This window comes from Cydia splendana, chromosome 11 (assembly GCF_910591565.1).
Source record: "Cydia splendana chromosome 11, ilCydSple1.2, whole genome shotgun sequence".
In the NCBI taxonomy this organism is placed as follows: domain Eukaryota; kingdom Metazoa; phylum Arthropoda; class Insecta; order Lepidoptera; family Tortricidae; genus Cydia; species Cydia splendana.
In genome coordinates this window covers 2,048,412-2,071,539 of record NC_085970.1, presented here as the reverse complement: position 1 = coordinate 2,071,539, position 23,128 = coordinate 2,048,412, and the positions used below count along the sequence as shown (strand labels likewise).

General features: G+C 39.3%; 1 protein-coding gene across 1 annotated transcript in view; it reads right to left on the bottom strand.

The window, feature by feature from the left end:
* Positions 1–23,128, bottom strand: part of LOC134794698 (uncharacterized) — a 209,989-nt gene that overhangs the window by 56,433 nt on the left and 130,428 nt on the right. The window contains exons 3-5 of the mRNA XM_063766468.1: positions 14,252–14,354; positions 13,461–13,602; positions 7,653–7,767 (exon numbers count right to left, since the gene is read on the bottom strand). Of these exons, the coding sequence (XP_063622538.1) occupies positions 7,653–7,767; positions 13,461–13,602; positions 14,252–14,342 (348 nt within the window). The 5' untranslated portion in view covers positions 14,343–14,354. The remainder of the gene's footprint in view (positions 1–7,652; positions 7,768–13,460; positions 13,603–14,251; positions 14,355–23,128) is intronic.

The following is a 23,128-nucleotide window of genomic DNA, read 5'->3' as shown; positions in this document are numbered from 1 at the left end:
AAAGTTAATCCGTTACTCGAAAAGTTAACTTCGTTAATTAACGATTAACGGATTAACGAGTTAATGCCCAGCTATGTTTACGATACAAGTGCGGAAAAGAGGAAATTCACTCAAAAATTAAAACACGACCGAAGGGAGTGTTTTAAATCGACACGAGTTGCGAATCACCTATTCGCACGTGTATCGTACAACGTTTTACAGTACCTACATATGGCCCTTTAAACTTTTGACATCGCACGAAAAGTGCTATTTGTGCGTAAAATTTGAAGTGAGAAGAAGCACTAGTGCGGGAAAATAGGACCATATGTACTGTAATAGTACATTACGATACAAGTGCGAAAAATATGTAGTTCACAAAATAAGTCTATGACAAATGTTTAATGGAACACACATGACCTACTTACTCGTTAATCTAAAATTTATTTTTATCTTATCGCCAATTTATGTTCATATTACGTAACTTACATAACGATTTTCGGCGCTCGATGACCGTACACTTTCGGACATGTTTACTTTCTGTCCAATAGACCCTCGTGTGTACATCATGTTTTCATCGACATGTTTGCTTTCCCTACGTCAATTTTAATATTCTAGATGAAAAGAATAGAAAATGGATATTTCTACTTTGATCATAATATTACCTACGGATATGTATATTATATCATTTGCTTGTAAAATACATTTATATTTATTTGTTCCTTAATGTTTCCGTTAAATAAAGTATACTATTTGAACACTAATAGTAAGTCTTAAAAAAATACATTAGATTACATAGTAAAGGGGCCCACTGATTAACAGTCCGCCGGACGGTATCGGCCTGTCAGTTGTTCGGAACTGTCAAAATTTTGTTCTAACTGACAGGCCGATGCCGTCCGGCGGACTGTTAATCAGTGGGCCCCTTAAATATTAAACTGCCCTCTAAAGAAAGGACGTTTAACACAAGGAATTCCGTACATTGACCCGGCGGAATAATGCCTTGTATATTAGGGTTCCGTACCCAAAGGGTAAAACGGGACCCTATTCTTCTGTATATGGGCCGGTCGGGTACATCATGCATGTGAACAGCGTGTCGAATGTAGTCCAAAACTGCACAGTCTACATGTACGCGGATGACATGTGCCTGTTGTTCGCCGGCAAGGACGTCGCAGACATGGTGAGTAAGGTGCAGGTGGATTTTGAGAATGTTACTAAATGGGCCCATGACAATGGAATAATTTTGAATTTAAATAAAACTAAATGTATGCATATATTTTCTCCGTACAACAAGATAGCCAAAAATGTAAAGGCATGTGAAATTAATGTCGTAGGACATTCATATGAATGTTTACATAAAAATAAAAATAATTGCACTTGTAATAAATTAGAAGTAGTTGAGGAATTTAAGTATCTGGGATTACTAATAGATAAACATTTCAATTTCAAACTTCATATAAATCAAATATGCAATAGGCTTAGGTCTATTTTGGGTCAATTTTACCACCTAAATCGAATTGTTAATAAACGCACCTTGCACATTGTTTACCATGCACTTGCTGACGCATTATTAAGCTATGGACTCAGCTGTTACGGACTTACCTTTAAAACTTATTTAGATAAAATAAAGCTACTCCAGATAAGATTAATTAAATATTTGGTCGGTTATAAAACTAGGAAAAAGCACAGACATAATTATGATACACTTTTCTCAACTTGTAAGATACTTCCTGTGCATTGTAAGGTTGTATATTTAAATGTGTTACATAGTTACTACACTGATGATTGTAAAATACCAAGAATAAGTAAGCGTGACACTAGGTCTGCTAAGAGAATAAGATTGACACAACCGTCAGCAAAAAACTATTATGGTCGAAGAACAAAAGAATACTTGATCCCCAAAATTTATAACGAGTACCCTCTTTTACTTGAAACACCTAAATTGAACATAGGTAGATTGAAGTCGAAATTTAAACAGATTTTACTACACAAATATGAAAATTTAACCTAGCTACCTACTTTCTTGTGTTAACAAAGCGTTTGTGCCGCTATAATATTATAAGAATTCTTCCTGTTATGTTCGTGTTATGAAATGTCACTATTAGTACTATGTTAGATTATCGCAAGATAGATTTAGGATACATACATATAGGTAAATTTATATGTTCTTAATGATAACTTAACTTGTCACTTAATAATTCGTGTACCTATTTAGCTTAAGATTAGTTTAGAGCGCACCGCCAACAAACTGTCTCACAGTTTGGCGAAACATTAGATTAAGGTACTAAATATTGTATTTTTTCTGTTAAATTTTCAATAAAAAAAAAAAAAAAAAACTAAGACTTCGCTGTCCGTCCGTCCGTCCGTCTGTCACCAGGCTGTATCTCACGAACCGTGATAGCTAGACAGTTGAAATTTTCACAGATGATGTATTTCTGTTGCCGCTATAACAACAAATACTAAAAACAGAATAAAATAAAGATTTAAGTGGGGCTCCTATACAGCAAACGTGATTTTTGACCAAAGTTAAGCAACGTCGGGCGTGGTCAGTACTTGGATGGGTGACCGTTTCTTTTTGCATTTTTTTCCGTTTTTTTTTGCATTATGGTACGGAACCCTTCGTGTGCGAGTCCGACTCGCACTTGCCCGGTTTTTTTATAGTATAGGTATCTATTGCCTACATTTTCCGGCTTGACAAAAACAATCATTATCTATCGATGAGCTATTTTTATCTAATTTAAGCAATTTTGAGAAAATTAACAGTAAGTACCTACTCTAGAAGCACCTATTAGTTTACTCAGTACTGAAACTGTTTCCTTGTTGCTTAAAAATATAGCCGCCAAAAACCAAAAATAGATAGACTTAGACCAAGAAAAGTCTGCAGTGTTATTTTAAACTTAAAACTTCTATGGAATTATGACGTATTAAATAACACTTGCACTGCGTGGGCTATCAAAATCGCTGAAGACTTTTCTTGGTCTAACTCTAACCTTCTGCAGATAATGCGAAAGTTTGACAAGGTATTGAATTAGAAACAAAAGTTATTTCGCCTCTAAATACAAACCTTTTTGTTTTAATTATGTATCCGCCGTGCTAACTTACTGAACGTCCACAAATAGAATGAATTCAATTAGACTCGCGTTTCGCAGCTCTGCTTGGCTCTGCTAAGTGCGATGCACTGTAAACCACAGACTAGGTACATAGACACCGCATTAGGAAGCGTTTATGAAGAGCACGAGGTCACCACACATGTGTGCATTTTTACTTGTAAAATGTTACTATTGTCTCCAAGTGGAATTAATTTGCGATATAAACCCACAAACTTTGACTTGAAAACTTGACGAAGTCTTTATCCAAAGGTTCTAGTCGTCGAAAGTAGTACCTAGACATAAAAGACTCGAAAGTAGGGTCGCGTAAAAACGAGTCGATTTTTTTCAATTTAGACTCAAAAGTCAAAAGGTTTGAATTTCTACCAACACTTAGATCTCGATGAATTGAGAATCTCCTTATTCAATTTTTTTAAAGCTGTGCTAAAAGATTCCTTATACTATTATGAAGTTATTAAACTCACTAGTTATGAAGGAAAATGCTTGTAATAAATTAAATATACTCTTAACATAAATTATTGACAGTCATGCGTGGATTTCTATTTGTATAAATGACTATTGGAATTTAAATGAAACGTAATGTTTACTAACGCAGCATTTTGCATTCTCAAGAGTTAATCGAGCATTTAACTACTTAAGTGAAATTTAAACCGACTTTAAAGCCACCAAAAAGTGACAGTTCCGAACAACTGACAGGCTGATTCGTGCGGAAATATTTTTATCTCTATACCCAAGCTAAAGACCTTTGTAAAGGAAACCATAACTTGAGGCCAAGGAACAAACTGGTGCCGATTGGAATAGCCAAACTCAAAATGATCTCGAACGGACCACATTCCATGTCGATGAAAGTCTACAATAACTTACCTAGTCACATAGTAGCTGAAGAGAAATACACTATTTTTGTTACAAAATTAAAACAATATTTATTATCTAAAGCTTTTTACACTCTCGAAGAATATATGAATGACGGAGCTGAAAATATGTATTAGTTTTAAGTGTAAATTTTAATTTTTTTTTCCTAGGTTAAGTTATATTTTAAGATTTGTCACGCCCTAGCAGGGTCCATGCTGTACTTTATAATGTTATTATTATAGTATGTAAACACCTTGTAATACCATGGTTGGCATTCAATAAATGAAATGAAATGATATCGTCCGGCGAACTGGGGGCCGATTTTTGAATTTCGATCGCTCGATTTCGTCACTCGAAAATCGGTGGAAAACGGCGAAATGCTAATTTTTGAAATACGAGCTATAGAAATTTGGAATCTAGTGGTATCGACCACTCGATTTCAATTCTATTAGTAGAATTTAAAAGTGGAGAATTTAGAAGTGGAGATATTATTGAACGAAATACACGAAATCGAGCGGTCGAAATTCAAAAATCGGCCCGCTGGTAATCTGTGGACCCCTTAAAATATTTGAATTACTCGCCGGGATGTTTTTTTGAAGAAAGTTAGAACGATTTGGGAGGTCCTTTTTGTTTAAGATGCAGGATCTGATGATGAGATCCTGGGGAAATCTTTACTAAGTCACTATATAGCTTATAATAAATAAATAAAATACATTTATAAATACGTCACAATTTAGTACATACATACAGAAAAAAGAGACGCGGGTATAAAAAACATTGGAAACTAAAATAGGAACAAATGTAGTGATTTTGATATTTTTTTGCTCTCGGAAAGCACCATTGGGTTCACCGGATCAACTATAGTTCGTTTTTTTTAGCATTAGAAAGAACTTGAAAGAAGGTAAGAGATCTTGACATGTCTTTTAATTGAAAAACGCTTTTTAAAAATCAGTAACTATTACATGAAAGCAGAAGAATATAAATGATCGTATTAGATTCATAATTGTTACATATTTGCCTTAACTTATTTTTAAAATGTGTTTTTCAATTAAAAGACACGTCAAGATTGTTTACCTTATTTCTAATGCTAAAAAAAAACGAAGTATAATGAAGACCATGACAAAATTATAACATTTGAATTTGCAACTATTTTGTGAAGTCGGTTCTTTTTTTTTTACGCAATTTAGGGGAAAGGATCCAACCCACAAAAATCTATAAAAAAATAAAAAGTTTCTGTCAAAGAGATAAGTAATTCAATCAAGCACAAGTCCATTTGTTGAAGGCACAGAGAAAAAAGTAGATAGAGTGCTCACTCCATACATCAGTTTTGGTACCAAACCACTATTATTTTCGTAGTCGACATGTAGCATCGAGTAGCGGAATTATCAATACTGCTACTTGACAACAGATGTTGCAGCGACCGAAAAGTCTAATGCTCAACAATTTTCAGCTAATATTATTACCGGATTAACCGGAACTCTATTTTCAACGACTTCTGCTTCTAATATTAGTTGCAAATTGATGTTCAATACTATTTTCGGGAGTCGTCACACGAAAGACATCTAGTATCGACTAGCGGTACTGATAATTCCGCTACTCGATGCTAGATGTCGGTTACGATAATAATAGTCGTTTTGGTACCAAAACCAATGAATGTAGAGAGCACTCTATTCTTACTATATTTCTCTATGGTTGAAGGCAATTACTTGTACGAGTACTTAGATTCAACCTTTAAAACTGAATCACTACATACGGGGACCGATCAGTACGGTCACCATCAGTTTGTCACTGACATAAACGCCGTCGAGAACGTAATTTACTTTCTATACGTCCCGTTTGCACTAATATGCGAGTGCGAGCGAGATCTATAGAAAGTAAATTACGTTCTCGACGGCGTTTATGTCAGTGACAAACTGATGGTAACCGTACAGGTATCTGTTAGCTAACCATAAATATCGTGTAGATCAGTGACTAACCTACACTTTTACGACCCGCCTTGACCTTACTCAAAGTTTATCGCCCGTAAAGGGATCTTCAATAATGGAAGCTTAATCGAGCGAATAAGCGACAAGCGACACCTGGGACATTATTTGTCACCGATCAATTCATGTAGGTACATGTCAGTAAAAGGTGCCCTAATATTTACTAGGTATCTAAATATTTGAATAAATACAACCTTAAACCCCATTTAGACGGTTCAAGAACTTGCATGCGATTTTCGTTAGATTGCGGTATTTGATCGATCGATAGAATTCATTTTACAGTACATATGGTGCTACTTTACCGCCCTAGTGCGGTTGTTAGCACAATACGTGCCTATGTCGAAATTTAAAGGACCATCTGTACCGTAAAATGTTGTACAATATTCTGTAGTTAACGAGTTAGCAATGTATCTATCTTTGGCCCTCGTCTTACCCCTAAGAACCAGCCGTCTTGTAAGGTACAGTAAAAGAAGTGGGGAGGTAGGAGGTAGGGCGTTCGTGGCTGCGCTCGCCCGTGAAGATAAAGTCTTGTGACACCGACAAGCTACCGTAGTCCCGCATATTAGCAGTTTGTATATACACTGTGTGGGTGTGGGTGTGTGTGTGTATGTACACTTACCCGATGAGAGTGGGGAGATGGGGGGTAGGGCGTTCGTGGCTGCGCTCGCCCGTGAAGACGGAGTCGTGCGACACCGACAAGCCACCTTAGTCCCACATATTAGCAGTTTGTGTGTGTGTGTGTGTGTGTGTGTGTGTGTGTGTGTGTGTTTGTGTTTGTACACTTACCCGATGAGAGTGGGGAGGTGGGGGGTAGGGCGTTCGTCGCTGCGCTCGCCCGTGAAGACGGAGTCGTGTGACACCGACAAGCCACCGTAGTCCCACATATTAGCAGTTTGGTTATGTGTGTGTGTGTGTGTGTGTGTGTGTGTGTGTGTGTGTGTGTGTGTGTGTGTGTGTGTGTGTGTGTGTGTGTGTGTGTTTGTGTTTGTACACTTACCCGATGAGAAGTGGGGAGATGGGGGTAGGGCGTTCGTCGCTGGATTCGTCGCTGCGCTCGCCCGTGAAGACGAAGTCGTGGGACACCGACAAGCCACCGTAGTCCCACATATTAGCAGTTTGTGTATGTGTGTGTGGGTGTGTTTGTACACTTACCCGATGAGAAGTGGGGAGGTGGGGAGTAGGGCGTTCGTCGCTGGATTCGTCGCTGCGCTCGCCCGTTAAGACGGAGTCGTGTGACACCGACAAGCCACCGTAATCCCACATATTAGCAGTTTCGTTATGTACGTGTGTGTGTGTGTGTGTGTGTGTGTGTGTGTGTTTGTGTTTGTACACTTACCCGATGAGAAGTGGGGAAGTGGGGGTAGGGCGTTCGTCGCTGGATTCGTCGCTGCGCTCGCCCGTGAAGACGGAGTCGTGTGACACCGACAAGCCACCGTAGTCCCACATATTAGCAGTTTGGTTATGTATGTATGTGTGTGTGTGTGTGTGTGTGTGTGTGTGTGTGTGTGTGTGTGTGTGTGTGTGTGTGTGTGTGTGTGTGTGTGTGTTTGTACACTTACCCGATGAGAAGTGGGGAGAAGGGGGTAGGGCGTTCGTCGCTGGATTCGTCGCTGCGCTCGCCCGTGAAGACGGAGTCGTGTGACACCGACAAGCCACCGTAGTCCCACATATTAGCAGTTTGGTTATGTATGTGTGTGTGTGTGTGTGTGTGTGTGTGTGTTTCTGTTTGTACACTTACCCGATGAGAAGTGGGGAGGTGGGGGGTAGGGCGTTCGTCGCTGGATTCGTCGCTGCGCTCGCCCGTGAAGACAGAGTCGTGCGACACTGACAGGCCGCTGCCGTAGGCTCCCTCTCTGAAATAAGCAGAACAACACATCAGTAACGTTTCGAAATATATAAATATTGTCAAAGGTAGTATTGTTAAAGGAAATATTGTAGGTAGGTAGGGTCTAAAGTCGGCCACAGAATAAATAATAGTACTAGGTACAGAAGGTTCACTCTCTAACAAAACGCGTCTATTACGACAGATATGACCGCAAGGTGGCGCAAGCGCGAGCAGGCGTCCGTTCCGTAGCGGTGCGCGGCAACTACTACTGCTAGACACCAAAATTGGTGTGGGCCGCATGTACTTGGAGCGACGCGACTGCCCTGGCTTTACATAGGAATACATCATTGGACTGATAGGACCTAGCCAAGATGACAATCGTCTGCCCAGACGCGAACGAATCGCTAATGTCTCTCTATCACTCTTCCATATTAGTGCGATGGAGAGAGAGAGACGTTTCGTTCGCTACGGCACAAACGATTGTTATCTGGGCCCTCAGTTAGGTACGTTCTTAATCAAAGAAGTACTGTCATCTGAGCCCCCAGGAGAAGGTCAAGTCAAGGGTTCGAATTTCCCTTGGTTTCAGACATCCGGCGCTAAATACTTTCCAACACGACTGAGTTTTATTGATGATTCATAGTTTTATCAAGGAGATCGAGAGTGACACCTGCGTCACCGCTGCAGTAATAACTGTTGCGAACGCAACCTTTATTTGTATAATACAGTAACTAAACGCAGCCGTCGGGCTCGGCCACAGAACACCCGACTAGAAACCTAATATTGGCCATTTTGTTCGCGACGCAAATCACCAAACTGTGAGGCGCGGGAGGGGTGCTCCCGGCGTTGCGATTGGTCGTGGCGCGCTGACACGTGTAAGCGTAGGGATGGGACATGTTCATTACTTGCAGTGGTACTGGTACCAATGGTACCGTAATCTGTTGTGGTAAAATAATTGTTATCAATAAAGTCCACAGATTAATTACTTCAGAATATTCATACAATATAATCATTCATTAGGTACTTTAAAAATGTATCTAAAAATGTTACTTTGCATATTATTAATGAGCTAAGATTGTAAACATAAGAAAAACTGTAACGATTTCGATGAAATTTGCTATATGGGGGTTTACGGAGGCGAGGCGTTTTAACTCTAGGAAAACGCGCATTTTAGATTTTTTATGTTTGCTGTGCAAAGCTCGGTCTCTCAGATATTCAGTTTTTATTAACGCTGTTTTCTACAGTAGTACCGTTGAGGCACCACGTCACTGACACAAAGGCAAAAGCCGCTATACACCAATGCATGCATGCTAATGAAAAATACTGTATTATTTTCCTAGTCTAATTCATACTAAACAACCATGCATAATCTATTTAAAGCACCTAAGTACCTACGTTTACGAATAAACCGACGCGACAATTTTGTATATGATCCCAGCACATCTGTAAAATTAGTTTGGTTACGGCAATAACATAAACAAATATAAAATAATATAAATGTGTAATAAATTTCACATTTCGTCGGAGTCCATTTCAGTTCATCATCAGGTCCATCTCGTGACCCAAGACCTTACTGCTCACCTAGAGGATTCTAATAAACCCACACAACATGTGTCTATCACAAACCAACACCGATTTCCCTCGCACTTCTTCAAAGTTCATCATCAGGTCCAGCTCGTGCCCCCCCACCTTACTGCTCACCTAGAGGATTCTAATAAACCCACACAACATGTGTCTATCACAAACCAACACCGAGTTCCCTCGCACTTCTTCAAAGTTCATCATCAGGTCCATCTCGTGCCCCCCCACCGTACTGCTCACCTAGAGGATTCTAACAAACCCACACAACATGTGTCTATCACAAACCATCACCGAGTTCCCTTGCACTTCTTCAAAGTTCATCATCAGGTCCATCTCGTGACCTAACTGCTCACCTGGCTTCTTAAAAAAAAATTACATCATTCATTTATTATTAATAAATCAATCATGAATTTCAAAAATACACTTTGGTGGCAAACGCAGCCTATGGAAACTATACTACTAACTAATGGCGCTTGCAACTAGGAGAATGTCACATGGGCGTTGCTCTGAAAACCTGCTAAAATATGATCATTTTCTTATTTTGATGCTACCTCAATAATGGTACTACTAACTAAAAACTAAACTACATACTACATATACCCACTAAGGGGCTGTCCATAAATTACGTCATCGATTTTTGACGATTTTGGACCCCCCCCCCCCTATAATCATCCAAAAATCATGCTTCAAATGACCCCATTTCCTCCTACTTCATGCTACCGTCATCCGATGTCCAGACCCCCCCCCCCCTAATTTGAAATGACGTAATTTATGAATAGCCCCTAAGATAAACTACCAACTACCTAATTAAAACTATAGATTTTACAGATCAATTTTATTTATTCTCAATTAAAAATGAAAGAGAATCACAATTATCTTTTACATTTCTTAAAATGGTACAATATGGTTCGAGCGAAAGCACGAATTTACCGCAATTGACAAAACCATCACCGTCACATCACTAGTTGTTGACGTGAAAGGGATAGCACATTGCATTTTCAAGTTGACGGAAAAGGACGGGCTACTTCACTGCCGCTCAGTACAACCATATTGACCAGTATAAAATGAACCCCGCGGACAAGAAATAATTTTCAACAAAATAGTGATTTTGACTTACCTGTGGAATGTTATTCCATCTGTTTTATAACTGGAAGTCTTAGATGACTTGCCACACCATTTCACACTGCAAAATCCCATGGTTTGAATAAATTGCGATTTATTTTCGTAAACACGCGCACACTGTTAACAGGTCGTGAATTTGGACGCAACTGATCGGAGCGGCGCGCGTGAAATATTTTTTTCATCACACTTGCTCGGAAAAGATGTATTTACACGTAGGGCTTGCGGGCGGGAAATTGAATTTTTCGCCCTAGGGCGGAAAAAATCTTTTCCGAGCAAGTGTGATGAAAAACACTTATTTACACGTAGGGCTTGCGGGCGGGAAATTGAAATTTTCGCCCTAGGGCGGAAAAGTGTTTTATACAGAAGTTTGTTTTTATTAATTCTCCTTTTTTTCCTTACAAGTGTGATGAAAAACATTGTGTGTGCCACGGGCGGTAAAGAAATTCCGAACTCGTGAACATTTTAAGCCCTCGCTTCGCGTCGGGCTTAAAATTGACACTCGTTCGTAATTTCTTATTTCCCGCCCTTAATACACAATGTACTAATAAGCGCTATTGCTCGCACGAGTGGAGGCCGCGAGTCGTCCTATAAGCTATGTCTATAGGGGTTGGTCTGTGGGCTCGGCTAGTATTTGGAAGCTTTTTCTAAAGCACCAATAGGAGCGCTCCACATATTATGTATCGCGGCCAATTAGAGGCACCCAAATCTTAACCACTATTTTCGGACATTCAAATTATGCAAATCACTCTTTCATCAGCCTCCATACGATTACCACACCACTTTTACATTTAACCGTTTAGTCAAGGAACCCTTGTAAAACCAGTACCTATTGAAATTATAATAGTTTACTTCAAATCGAAGCTTTTTATTTGAGTCGTCGAGATCCTGACCTGCACGGCGGCTACAATAACGTTGCAACAGTGTTGCTGAAGTCGCCTAATGACACATTTACAATAGATTGATTACAGAATAAAAGCTTGTAAGAATAGACACATACATTAGAACCTAAATTGAAACTAGGGAATAGACTAAGCTGCGAGTTCGCTCTATTTTTTTTTTTTTTTTATAAATAAATATTATAGGACATTTTTACACAAATTGCCCTAAGCCCCACGGTAAGCTCAAGGAGGCTTGTGTTGTGGGTACTCAGACAACGATATATATAATAGGTATATAAATACTTACATATGTATATAGAAAACAACCACGACTCGGGAACAAATATCTGTATCATCATACAAATAAATGCCCTTACCAGGATTCGAACCCGGGACCATCGGCTTCATAGGCAGGGTCACTACCCTTTAGGCCAGACTGGTCGTCAAATCAGTCTATTACTAACTTGTTAGGCAACAAGTTGTGCTATATTGCTCAGTTAATCCAGACAGGCGCTTGAGTTTCATAAAGTTGCCTAAGTTTGCAACTCCTTGACAAGAAAAGAATTCTTAAGTTGATAATGATGAAACTTACTCACTTAAAAATGTTTTCCAAATGGGTTTAGGTTTTATTACCTGCGATCCAATTTGGTATAAAACGAGTGATGTAGTACGTTTGATAATTGAGCCAAGACGTACCTACATTTCTGCCATATTGGATTCCAAGTATACCATTGTTTTCGAGACCCACACCCAAAAACCTTAAAACCGAGTACCATGACAATTTTCACCAAATAGTACCTACATTTCGGCCGTGAGGAGTTCGCTGTAGTTCGCTGTAGGGCTGCTGCGAGGGTCGGAAGAACATGCGACGTAGTTTATCAAAAACCTCAAAAGCTACTGCCGGTTACAAATATTTTTATAAGGCCGCCTTCTTAGAATCCAAAACGGACATCATTTTAGAAATCTACGCCCCCGAAAAGCTAGAAAAATACTGCCATAACTTCTTTACTGACATATTATTATGATCGTGGAATCAGTCATCGTCTTCGAAATCTGCGCCCCCCAAAAACCTAGAAAACTACTACCATAACGATTTTGACAAAAAACATGTTAAAGATGCCTAAAATTCCCTGGATCCGGCATTATTTTTAGATCCACACCTCCACAAAAACATCAAAACCGAGTACCATCACAATTTTCACCGCAAGGTACCTTCTTCCATTTTGAATTCCAAATTACTCAACATTTTCGAGATTTTTATGTTGTATGATGAAGTAAACTCACTCCCTCCTAGCTTGCCGCTCAGCCGCGAGCAGTTCGCCAGTAGAGCTGCTGCGAGGGTCGGGAGAGGCGTTCCTTGTCGCACTATGTCTATGTCGAACATGCGACGCACTCCAAGGAGGAACCTTTCTTGTTACACTCCCTCAAAAACTACTACCATGACTAAAAAGGTACATCATATATAAAATCTGTGACACCGAAAACCTCAAAACGAGTTCCATGACAATTTTCACCAAACACGTCCAGCATTATTTTAGTTCAGTCATTCTTTTTGAGATCCCCACCCCCGAAAACCTAGAACCTACGGTAGTTACCGTATAACGAATTTCATGATAACCTACGATGTCCGCCATTTTGTCAACAGTTTCAAAAGAGAGAGAGAGAGAGAAAGCGAAATAGATTTTGTGGTGTTGCATGGTGTAGTGAACTCACTTCCTCCTAGCTTGCCGCTCGGCCGGGAGCAGTCCGCCAGTAGAGCTGCTGCGAGGGTCGGGAGAGGCGTTCCTTGTCGCACTCCCTCGTCTCTTGAACATGCGACGCACTCCGAGGAGAAACCTTTCTAGTTACACTCCCTCAAAAACTACTACCATAACTAAAAAAGTACACCATATATGAAATCCGTGACACCGAAAACCTCAAAAACGAGTAAGTACCATGACAATTGTTACCAAATAAGTCCAGCATTATTTTAGTTCCGTCATTCTTTTTGAGATCCCCACCCCCGAACACCTAGAAAACTACCGTATAACTAGTTTCAAGATGACCTACGATATCCGCCATTTTGTCTACGATATGAGTCAACAGTTTCAAGAGAGAGAGAGCGAAATAGAGTTTGTGGTGTTGCATGGTGAAGTGAACTCACTTCCTCCTAGCTTGCCGCTCAGCCGCGAGCAGTTCGCCAGTAGAGCTGCTGCGAGGGTCGGGAGAGGCGTTCCTTGTCGCACTCCCTCGTCTCTTGAACATGCGGCGCAGTCCTCGCAGGAATCTGCCCGTGCGGCCCTCGCCTGGAATTTAAAAAAGAAATATTTTATGAAAAATAACGTTAAATCTTCCGTCTAGAAGTACGTCAGATGGTTGAAAAAATCTTAAGGTGCGTCTAGATCTGTCCATACGCCAAAAAGAGCCTGAATAAGATGCTAATCGTATTATGATTTTTCGTATCGTATTTTAAATTTTCAATGTAATAAATTTTACCTTTACCTTTATAATTTGCATGCCTATAGTTTATTAGCGAAATGTGATGAACTCGCAATATTGCATGTTAACACCTTATTTCTGTAGGTACCTACCACATTTCTGGCAAATAAATTTATATTTCTAATCATGTTAAAATACACCACGGATGAGGGATTAAGGTGAGCTAAGATGGTAAATTTTACTGGTTAATCTGAGCTATTCTGCTTTTAGTCGTATGTGGCAATTGTTTTGAACAATTCTTCAGAGTCCTCAGGTAGGTAGGTGGTGTTACAAACTGTCGAGCTGAAACCAGTGCGAAGGGAATGGTTTGCGCTATGCCGAAAAGTGCAGCAGTGCATTATAGAATGTTTAGCGTAGCAATGGACTCTAGCGTGGAACCATGACCGTCGCGATGGATTCTAGCGTGGAACCTTGAGCGTTACGAGGGATTCAAGTGCAATAAAAAACACGTCTTACCATGATTATGTGTGTCGGTGTGCGGTCGGTAAGGAGGCTCCAGCGAGCCTTCGCGCACGCACGACATCAGCCCCGCGCCGCCGCCCGACATCCGCCTCCCAGCCTGCAAATAAAAAAACATACATTAACACACTGTGATATATCAACAAGTATTCCGTCGTCATACGCCTCCTAGCCTGCAGACAAACTGACATACATACACATACACTGTAATACATCGCTACGTATATATTCCGTCGTAAAGTCCTTGCCTACTGACCGAAATCATACTAAAGCGCCACTACATGCTACAGGCTTATGTACGGAATACTGTGACAAATATTTTTTTAGGAATTCTATACATTTATTGAAATAAATGGAATTATGGGAAACTTTACCTCAAGAGCCAACTCTAAACTAGCTCACTCGATCCTGTAGTAACTACTTAACTAATATTCTCGAGAGTTCTCGCGAATTTTATTATGTAAATGCTCAATATCTAAGCGTGCGACTTTCAATCTGGAGGTCGCGGATTCGAACCCCGGCTCGTACCAATGAGTTTTTCGGAAATTATGTACGAAATATCATTTGATATTTACCAGTCGCTTTTCGGTGAAGGAAAACATCGTGAGGAAACCGGACTAATCCCAACAAGGCCTAGTTTATCCTCTGGGTTGGAAGGTCAGATGGCAGTCGCTTTCGCAAAAACTAGTGCCTACGCCAATTCTTGGGATTAGTTGTCAAGCGGACCCCAGGCTCCCATGAGCCGTGGCAAAATGCCGGGACAACGCGAGGAAGATGATGATGAGATATTTATTTTTTATTAGATTGAATTGGCCATATTGACCGAGTATTTCACCAGCATTTCTCAGGTTTCTGCTAATTAACAAACAGGTTGGACACCAAACTTAATGGGCAATTTTATCGCCTTGTTAATTGAACGGTAATCGATTTTAAACTGATGTTAATTAATATTGTAGCTATTCAAGATATGTAATAGAAATCATTTACGAAATTTAAAGTACGTAACAATATCATACAATATGGTTTACCTACCCTTTATAGAGCAAAGGTCTCAAAAAGAACACCCCTTTACTTAACAATATCTGTTTGTATTTTTTTTCTTATACAGAATTTTTAGCACTATACATAAATTAGCGATGAGGCTTGAAATGAGGAATTTTCAGTCTTGCCCGTTAAAAAGTTAAACTTAAACAATAAACAACACATAAAGTGGTATATGTGTCGTAGTCAGATCGTATAATCCGCCGTATTACATTACGGCTAGCCGTTATCAAAAACAGGGGCGTTTTGAAATGCGGCGGTTCGACGATTAGCCGGATTGTCATTGCTATACGTTCTTCAATAAGGCGGCCAACGTTTAGCCGCATCGTACTACTATTTTAGATTGTAGAGTGACCAGTTCTTTCGGTCGCCTACGTAACTGGAGTTTGACAATGTTTGCAAATTTATTTATTTTTACCATGGTCCCACCGCACTACATGTGTTTCTTTTCCAAAACATTTCCTTCACAACTTAAATAGACGGAGCCCCGCAAGCGGGGCTCCTATTTCTGGGCGGTTTGCCCTTCGGGCATCTGAAGCTACCTAACGAACCCAACCTACTTACCTACCTACGCTTTTTTCCCCAAAGTATAATGTTTTCACGGACGTCTCACTAAATCAATAGGTAGGTAGGTTAGGTTCGTTAGGTAGCTTCAGATGCCCGAAGGGCAAACCGCTCAGAAATAGGAGCCCCGCGAAGCGGGGCTCCGTCTAGTTAAGTTGCGAAAGAAATGTTTTTTGAAAAGAAACAGTCCGACGAACTCCAGATTTGATGGACACCCCAGCGTTTGTCAGGCAGCGCCACGGGTGTTAAAAATGGGAACTAAAAACTGTCAAAGCGGCGGCTAATGACTCGCTGTATTACATTACGGCTAGCCGTGTTGAAGAACGTATGGCGCCGAATACATTCCGGCGGATTCTCATTCAGCCGCATTCAATCCGGCTAATCGTTAAACCGCCGCATTTCAAAACGCCCCTGTTTTTGAAAACGGCTAGCCGTAATGTAATACGGCGGATTATACGATCCGACTGCGACATATGTTTTACGTCATCCAGCCAAGTACTTCCTCCCTTGCAATATCACCTCTATCCCGACGTAAACACGGTTCAGAATGGAATAACGGGATCAAATGCAGCGAGTGCAAGGTCCCAGGGTCCCGGCAGTGACCCAGTTACAGCTGGGATCGTTAACAAGGCTCTGTTTATACAAAGTTGTTTGTTGTTTAAGGAGCAAATGGTTTGCTATCCGGAAGTGTGACTTCGAATATCTATCGTAAAATAACCGGTGAATTATTAAAATGTCCTAAGGCTTAGTAGTATTTAGAAGTTTTTAAAAGTCTCACCGATTAGATTTACTTATTTGAAAATCTTGATAATATGAGGATACGGATATAATGGAAAATATATTCAAAGTTTACATATTTTTTTGTCGTACGAATCTCAGAGACGGTTGGGTTGCCACATCTTCTGCGTTATAATATCCCGACATTTGCCACGGCTCATGGGAGCCTGGGGTCCGGTTGACAACTAATCCCATGATTTGACGTAGGCACTAGTTTTTACGAAAGCGACTGCCATCGGACCTTCCAACCCAGAGGGGAAACTAGGCCTTATTAAGATTAGTGGGTTGGTTGCCACATCTGATTCAAAATTAAAATGATGTATCTTACAAATTTGTGATGACTCAGATAAAGAACATTCCAACAAAGCCTTTGTTCGCAGGCTGTGAGTGTTTTATTGTAAACATTGGAATCAAGGAAAACGTGAAATGGACCTTGGCATTTAGCTTATGATATGGCTCGGACCCGGTGCGGGCAGATATGGGTCATTGCCGAAACCTAGCCCGTGATGCAATTAGGGTTGCCAGATGGTCGGGATTTGGCGGGATTCTCCCGATTTTTAGCAGGTGTTCCCGATTCCCGACAAAGTGTAAACTGTCCCGGAAAACAGCTTCACGTTATAAAACAATAATTTCGAGTTCCGAACTGTCGTCGAGCGAGCGAGCTGACGTAGTGCCAATAATGTAAAATATCGTTGTTTTTAATACAATTACTTTAATTTGAATGTATTTTTTTAGAGATGCCCCGAATAGTGAATTTGGCCGAATATCGAATACCGAATATTCGGCCCCTCTCTCGGCCGAATACCGAATATTCGGCATGACATGCGAACATTTTGAGTCACAATTATTATGCAAACTGTTCGCCATCAAAGCACTACGTTTGCTAAGATATATTTTTATGTTGAACAAATCAGACCCATGATAAAAATAAAATATTTTGTAATCAATAAATGCTCAAAAACGTGCCTTCGTATTTAACTACTTTCCAAGAATATATTTTAAATATTAAATATACTTACCTAGTTTTTGGTTACTTTTTTTGGAATTTTTCTTTTTAGGTAGATGCAACAGATATTCGGTATTCGGCCGAATAATAGGCAACATTCGACCGAATACCGAATATTGGGTAAAGTGTCCGAATAGGCCGAATACCGAATAGTTGCCGAATCATGGCATCGTGGCAATCGTGGCATCTCTAATTTTTTTTTCCCGACTTAAGTCCCAAAATCCCGAAAAATTGATATTGTTTCCCGATAATAGCGCCTTTCGATCTGGCAACCCTAGATGCAATTGCACTTGTAGATTTTTACAGGCTTTTGTTATTATAAACCTATGTATGTATAAATATGATATATTAGGTATTCTTTCCATTAGTCGATTGAGCTGAAACTTCACATACATATGTAAGTTAGGTGACAATGTAATAGGTATTAAGGTACAGTCGACGTCAAAAATATGTTTACACTTTTGCACCTTAGCCCTTTGTAATAAGGCGAAAAATGTAAACATATCTTTGACGTCGACTGTACCATCGAGCTGATTTGATGATGGACACAGGTTGTGGCCAAAGGAACTCTGTGGTTAACACCGCAACCTAGTTGTGTTTAGGTTTGTTAGAATTGTCTCGATCAGTATTCAACCGGGATAATCGCGTCTCTTGTGGTAAATGCGTATTTTGAAGATATCTTCCAAACGCAATATATTATAACTATAACTATTATAGCCGTCAACACTAAAAGTTCAGTGACCACAATTCGAATAGGGAGGGTTGCAATAGTTCTAAAATGTTCCATTTAGAAGAAACGAAGATGTAATAATGTTTTGAAAAGATGTGTCCCGCCGAGTTTGTTGCCGGTCCCATATTGGGATACCCTCCTCCAGTTGAGGGGGGATTTAAATCTTCTCGGGGCAGAGGTGTACGGTTGGAGCCGGTAAAGGTTTATTTGACGTTCATAAGCGCATTGTAATATGCCTACTTGAATAAACTATTTTTTATCTTTTATCTTTATCTTTATCGTTTAAAAGACACACGGTTCGATTCGGAAAATGAATTAGATTTCTACTAGACTTCAACAAGTTACGATACGGATAATTTAAAGATATTTCTAAGATAGATATGTCAAATTTGACGTTTCCGCGATTCTGGAGGTCCTCTTGAACAATTTCGACAAGTTATGACTTAGATATCCAAGTCACATCTAGTCGATATCTAATGTAGATCTAGTTGATCTCTATATCGTCTCAAGATCTTGTGATTATCTCGAAATCCGAATAGGCCTGCTATTTACCTCAAGTGACGCATTTATCCCGGTTGACCCTAGTTGCTTGCAAAGTACAGTCGGCGATAAAAGCTTTCCCAAGTAGCATTGCAAGCTGTATATAAGCTGTATTAAAGTTTATTTGTATACTATAAGCTGTACAGTTAGGCTGTACAAAGGCTGTATAAGCGCTTATACAGCCCTTATAAGTAAAAAAAGGGCCCAAATTATACAGCCTTTGGCGTTATTAGAGCTGTAGAGTAGCTGTATAAGCAATACATAAGCTGCATAATAGCTGCATTACAGCTATATTTCGGTGTAACAGGAAACCTTAACACTACAGATAATCTCTTATAAGTACGATATAAGAATATAAGTTTTAAATGAGTTATAAGAAAGAATTACAAGAGAATAATAATCATTTAAGAAACTAAAATGTCTTAATCTTGTTCATTCGTAATATAGTAATGGCGACAATAAAGTGTTATAGTGGATGGTAAAAGTAAAAGTAAATATTATACAGGACTTGAATGGAATTTTACATTATTGGTAAGTGCGGATTATTATTTATTGTGCAACTGTGTATCTTTTCTGGCAAAATATTTACGCGCCTGCAAAATAACAAAGAGAAACCATAAGGAAAATATCAAAAATCGGCAAAGTTACTGTTTGTTTTTAAGGTTAGAGTATCAAAAATATTTATAAATATTAATTCTAAGGCTAAACAATTTATTTTAGCTGGTAAACATAACACGGCGTTAGTCCGCTAAATATTTGCAAGTATTTCTTTAATTATATTTACAAATACGTTTTTTTATTTCTTGTAAAATGGCGACAATTTTTAAACAGCCTACAGGATAGTTGGAGAGCATTATAATCTTAGTAGCTGTGCTGTGTAATAAATAGAGTGTCTTTTACAGCTTTTGTAATTAAAACAGCTTTATAATAGAATATTTGTATTCGTTTGGCTGTATTTCGGTTCTCCGTACATAAGTTATAATTCTCTTTAGAGATCCGTATAACAAATAAAAAACCTGTACTGTAACTGTCATTCATTAAAAACATTCGTAAAAACTAAAAAACTAAAACTAGTGCCTACGTCAAATCATGGGATTAGTTGTCAAGCGGACCCCAGGCTCTCATGAGCCGTGGCGAAATGCCGGGATAACGCGAGGAAGAAGAAGACTGTAACTATCATATATTCCTTTAGTTTTATAATACACTTATTTTCAGAAATCATTACACTACTATACTTATACGAGTGTAAAATTACGCCAAAAGATTGTTATAAGCGACTCTATCAGTAATACAGAAAAAAGCTGTACTATAGCTGCCATTTATTCATTTGGTTTTATAATACCCTTACAGACAGAAGTTATACAACTACTATTCTTATAGGAGAGTAAGATTACGCCATAAGAAATAGCTTTAAAACGGGGTTGACAAATACATTTGTACAGCTACAAGTGCCAAGTGATACTACAATACAGCCTGTATACAGCTTTTACGATAAAATTAGCTTGTAGTGTTTCATAACACTTAATGTTTTACAACGGAGTTGACAGATACTTTTGTACAGCTAAAAGTGCCAAGTGTTACTACAATACAGCCTGTATACAGCTTTTACGATAGAATTAGCTTGTAGTCTCTCACAACACTTTTAGTTTTATAGTAGATTTTTTATATTCTGATAAAGCACCCCATGCTTCCGCAGAATCCTTTATAATGATTTTATACAGCTTGAGCTGTATAATGTCTGTAAAGTACCTTTTATACAGCTTAAATCTTTTCTGACACTCTTATACGTCCCTTAAATCACTCTAAGTTCTTAATTGGCTGCTATATTGATGTTGCCGACACTTCCATGCTACTTGGGTTGTAACAAAAATGAAATTATGAAAAAATCCTATGATAAAGATTATTTAAGCACCGCTGTGGCCGATCCCTTGGAATCAGGAAAACGAGAATTGGAGGAAGCCTTGGCATTTGGCATATGAATTGGCAGGACGGCGCCGGCTGCATTTGGGTCATTGCCGGGCCGATCCCTGTCGCTGCACTTGACAACCATGTCAAACTTTGGGGTTTTTGGCGAGTTACAGTTTTTAATCAAAACCGACAGTTGTGAGTTGACGACTGATAAAGTGGTCAATAGGTACCCCTAATGTAGATATCATTCGATATCGTGACGTGACGTACGCGTTTCCGTTAAGTGTCATTTTGTATGGGATTTTGAGTTTCCAAAACGTCCCGCTTGGCGCGGTGTTCAAAATCCCATACAAAAATAGACATATCGCAAACGCGAACGCACGTCACGCCATCGAATAAAATTTACAGTATAGTAGTTCTGGCCTAGTTGGTAGTACCCTGCCTAGGGAATGCAATACCGGGATACCAGGATCCCGAAATACCGGGACCCTGCGGGACTGAAAATCACAATCCCGCGGAATACCGGGATTGAGTTCCTATTGCGGGATTGCATTCCCTAGCCCTGCCTATGCAGCTGACAATCCTGAATTAAAATTTATTTGTGCGATGTTTGTTCCTAAATCATGGGTGTTTTCTATGTATTTAGTTTTTCTCAATACACCTGTGATTAGAGTCCATCTAAGCTAACTTTGCACAGAACAAAGTGCTACTACGCTGCCACAATAAACGCTACATTTTCATAGTTTGACGTTTTGGTGTCATTTTGACACTTGAAATAAGAAATAGGAGAGGCATGATGGTAGGACACCTGATACGGCATGACAACTTTTTCCTAAACATCCTGGAAGACAGGATTGAAAAGACAAGAGAAGAAGGGAAACCCTGAATTACTTATCTCAGCCGAATAAAAAAGAATGCATCGTATGAGGAATTTAAAAGACTGGAACAAGAAAGAAATGATTAGCGATTACTCCACCGACAAGAGCAATGCTCTTAACTTATGATGATGATGTTTTTTTTTTTAATCATATTTATTTATTGCAGCCATGGTATTACATGATGGAGGATGAATTCTAAATAGGATCACATGTGTGAGGGTATGGCAATATTAGGTAGGTACAGTACTAAAGAAAGGAAAGAGAAGGGGCCGCAGTCCAACGCGATGGTCCGACCAGATTAGCAAATCGCTATCCATGAAGGTCCATGATGCCTTGGAAGTCGCAAGGGATCGGACAGGCTGGAAATCTGCAATCCGGAATCATGTGCTCCACTAGGAGGTCACGACCCTCAGCACTGAGGAGTACGAAGCAAGGAGGAGGACAGTACTAAAAATCTAAAGTATGTTCACACTTGGTCGCTGCAAAATCTGTACCAAGTTGGGTTGATCAGGGTGGTCTGACTCTCGTAACATTGAACGCGTTTATGCGGTCATAGCCATAAAATGGTCCGGGACCTCGGCACGACATTGCATTTAGGTCATTGTCAGGCCAACCCTCGACCGTGCAATTGCACTTCATTTATTTTATTTAAGCGTATGGCGTATTAATATTGTAGGCAATATAATCATGGTACTAGTATAAGTAATTATAAGTCGACATCCAGGCTACGCAGCCAATCGATCGCATCAGGTGTCAGATTGGTGTAGAGGAGGTGCACTTCATTAATGACTTTCAACAAGGTTGCATTTGGATGGCAACTGCAACAGCGTTACTGTTGCGGTGTTGACGTGACGCAAATGAGTGACTAGTGTAGTAAATAAAGGTAGTGGACCCCGCAGTAATTCCTCAGCCAGAAAAAACTTTACAGTATGATAGAGTATCAATAAATAAAAAGTATTCTATAAATTTCCAAAGAATAATAATAATAGAATTAAAGTAAATACCTAAAGTCTTAAATCGTTAATAACTTTTTACGGAAAAATGCTCCGTTCAAACTTTCTTCACCGGACATATTCATGTAACGTATTGCAACAATATATGAAATATCAAAAAAATAACCCAGCAGAAATCCCAGTATTAATAAAATATAATTTTTTGGCGTGTCTTGGACCGGAAAATTGCTCAGTCTAATTTTTTCACTGGAATGCCATTTTATTGCCGTTTTATACCTGAAATGAAAATCTAAAAAATTTCCACTCTCAGTTTTTAATAGTTCTATAATACATACATTTGGGTACGCATTTTTTTTTTGGATTTTCTTACCCACTGCGCCAAATTATATTCTAAGATCATATAAGAAAAAAAAATGACAGAGCAATTTTCCGTAGAAAATGAGCGGCAAAAAAAGGAATTATCATAAAAAAATATTC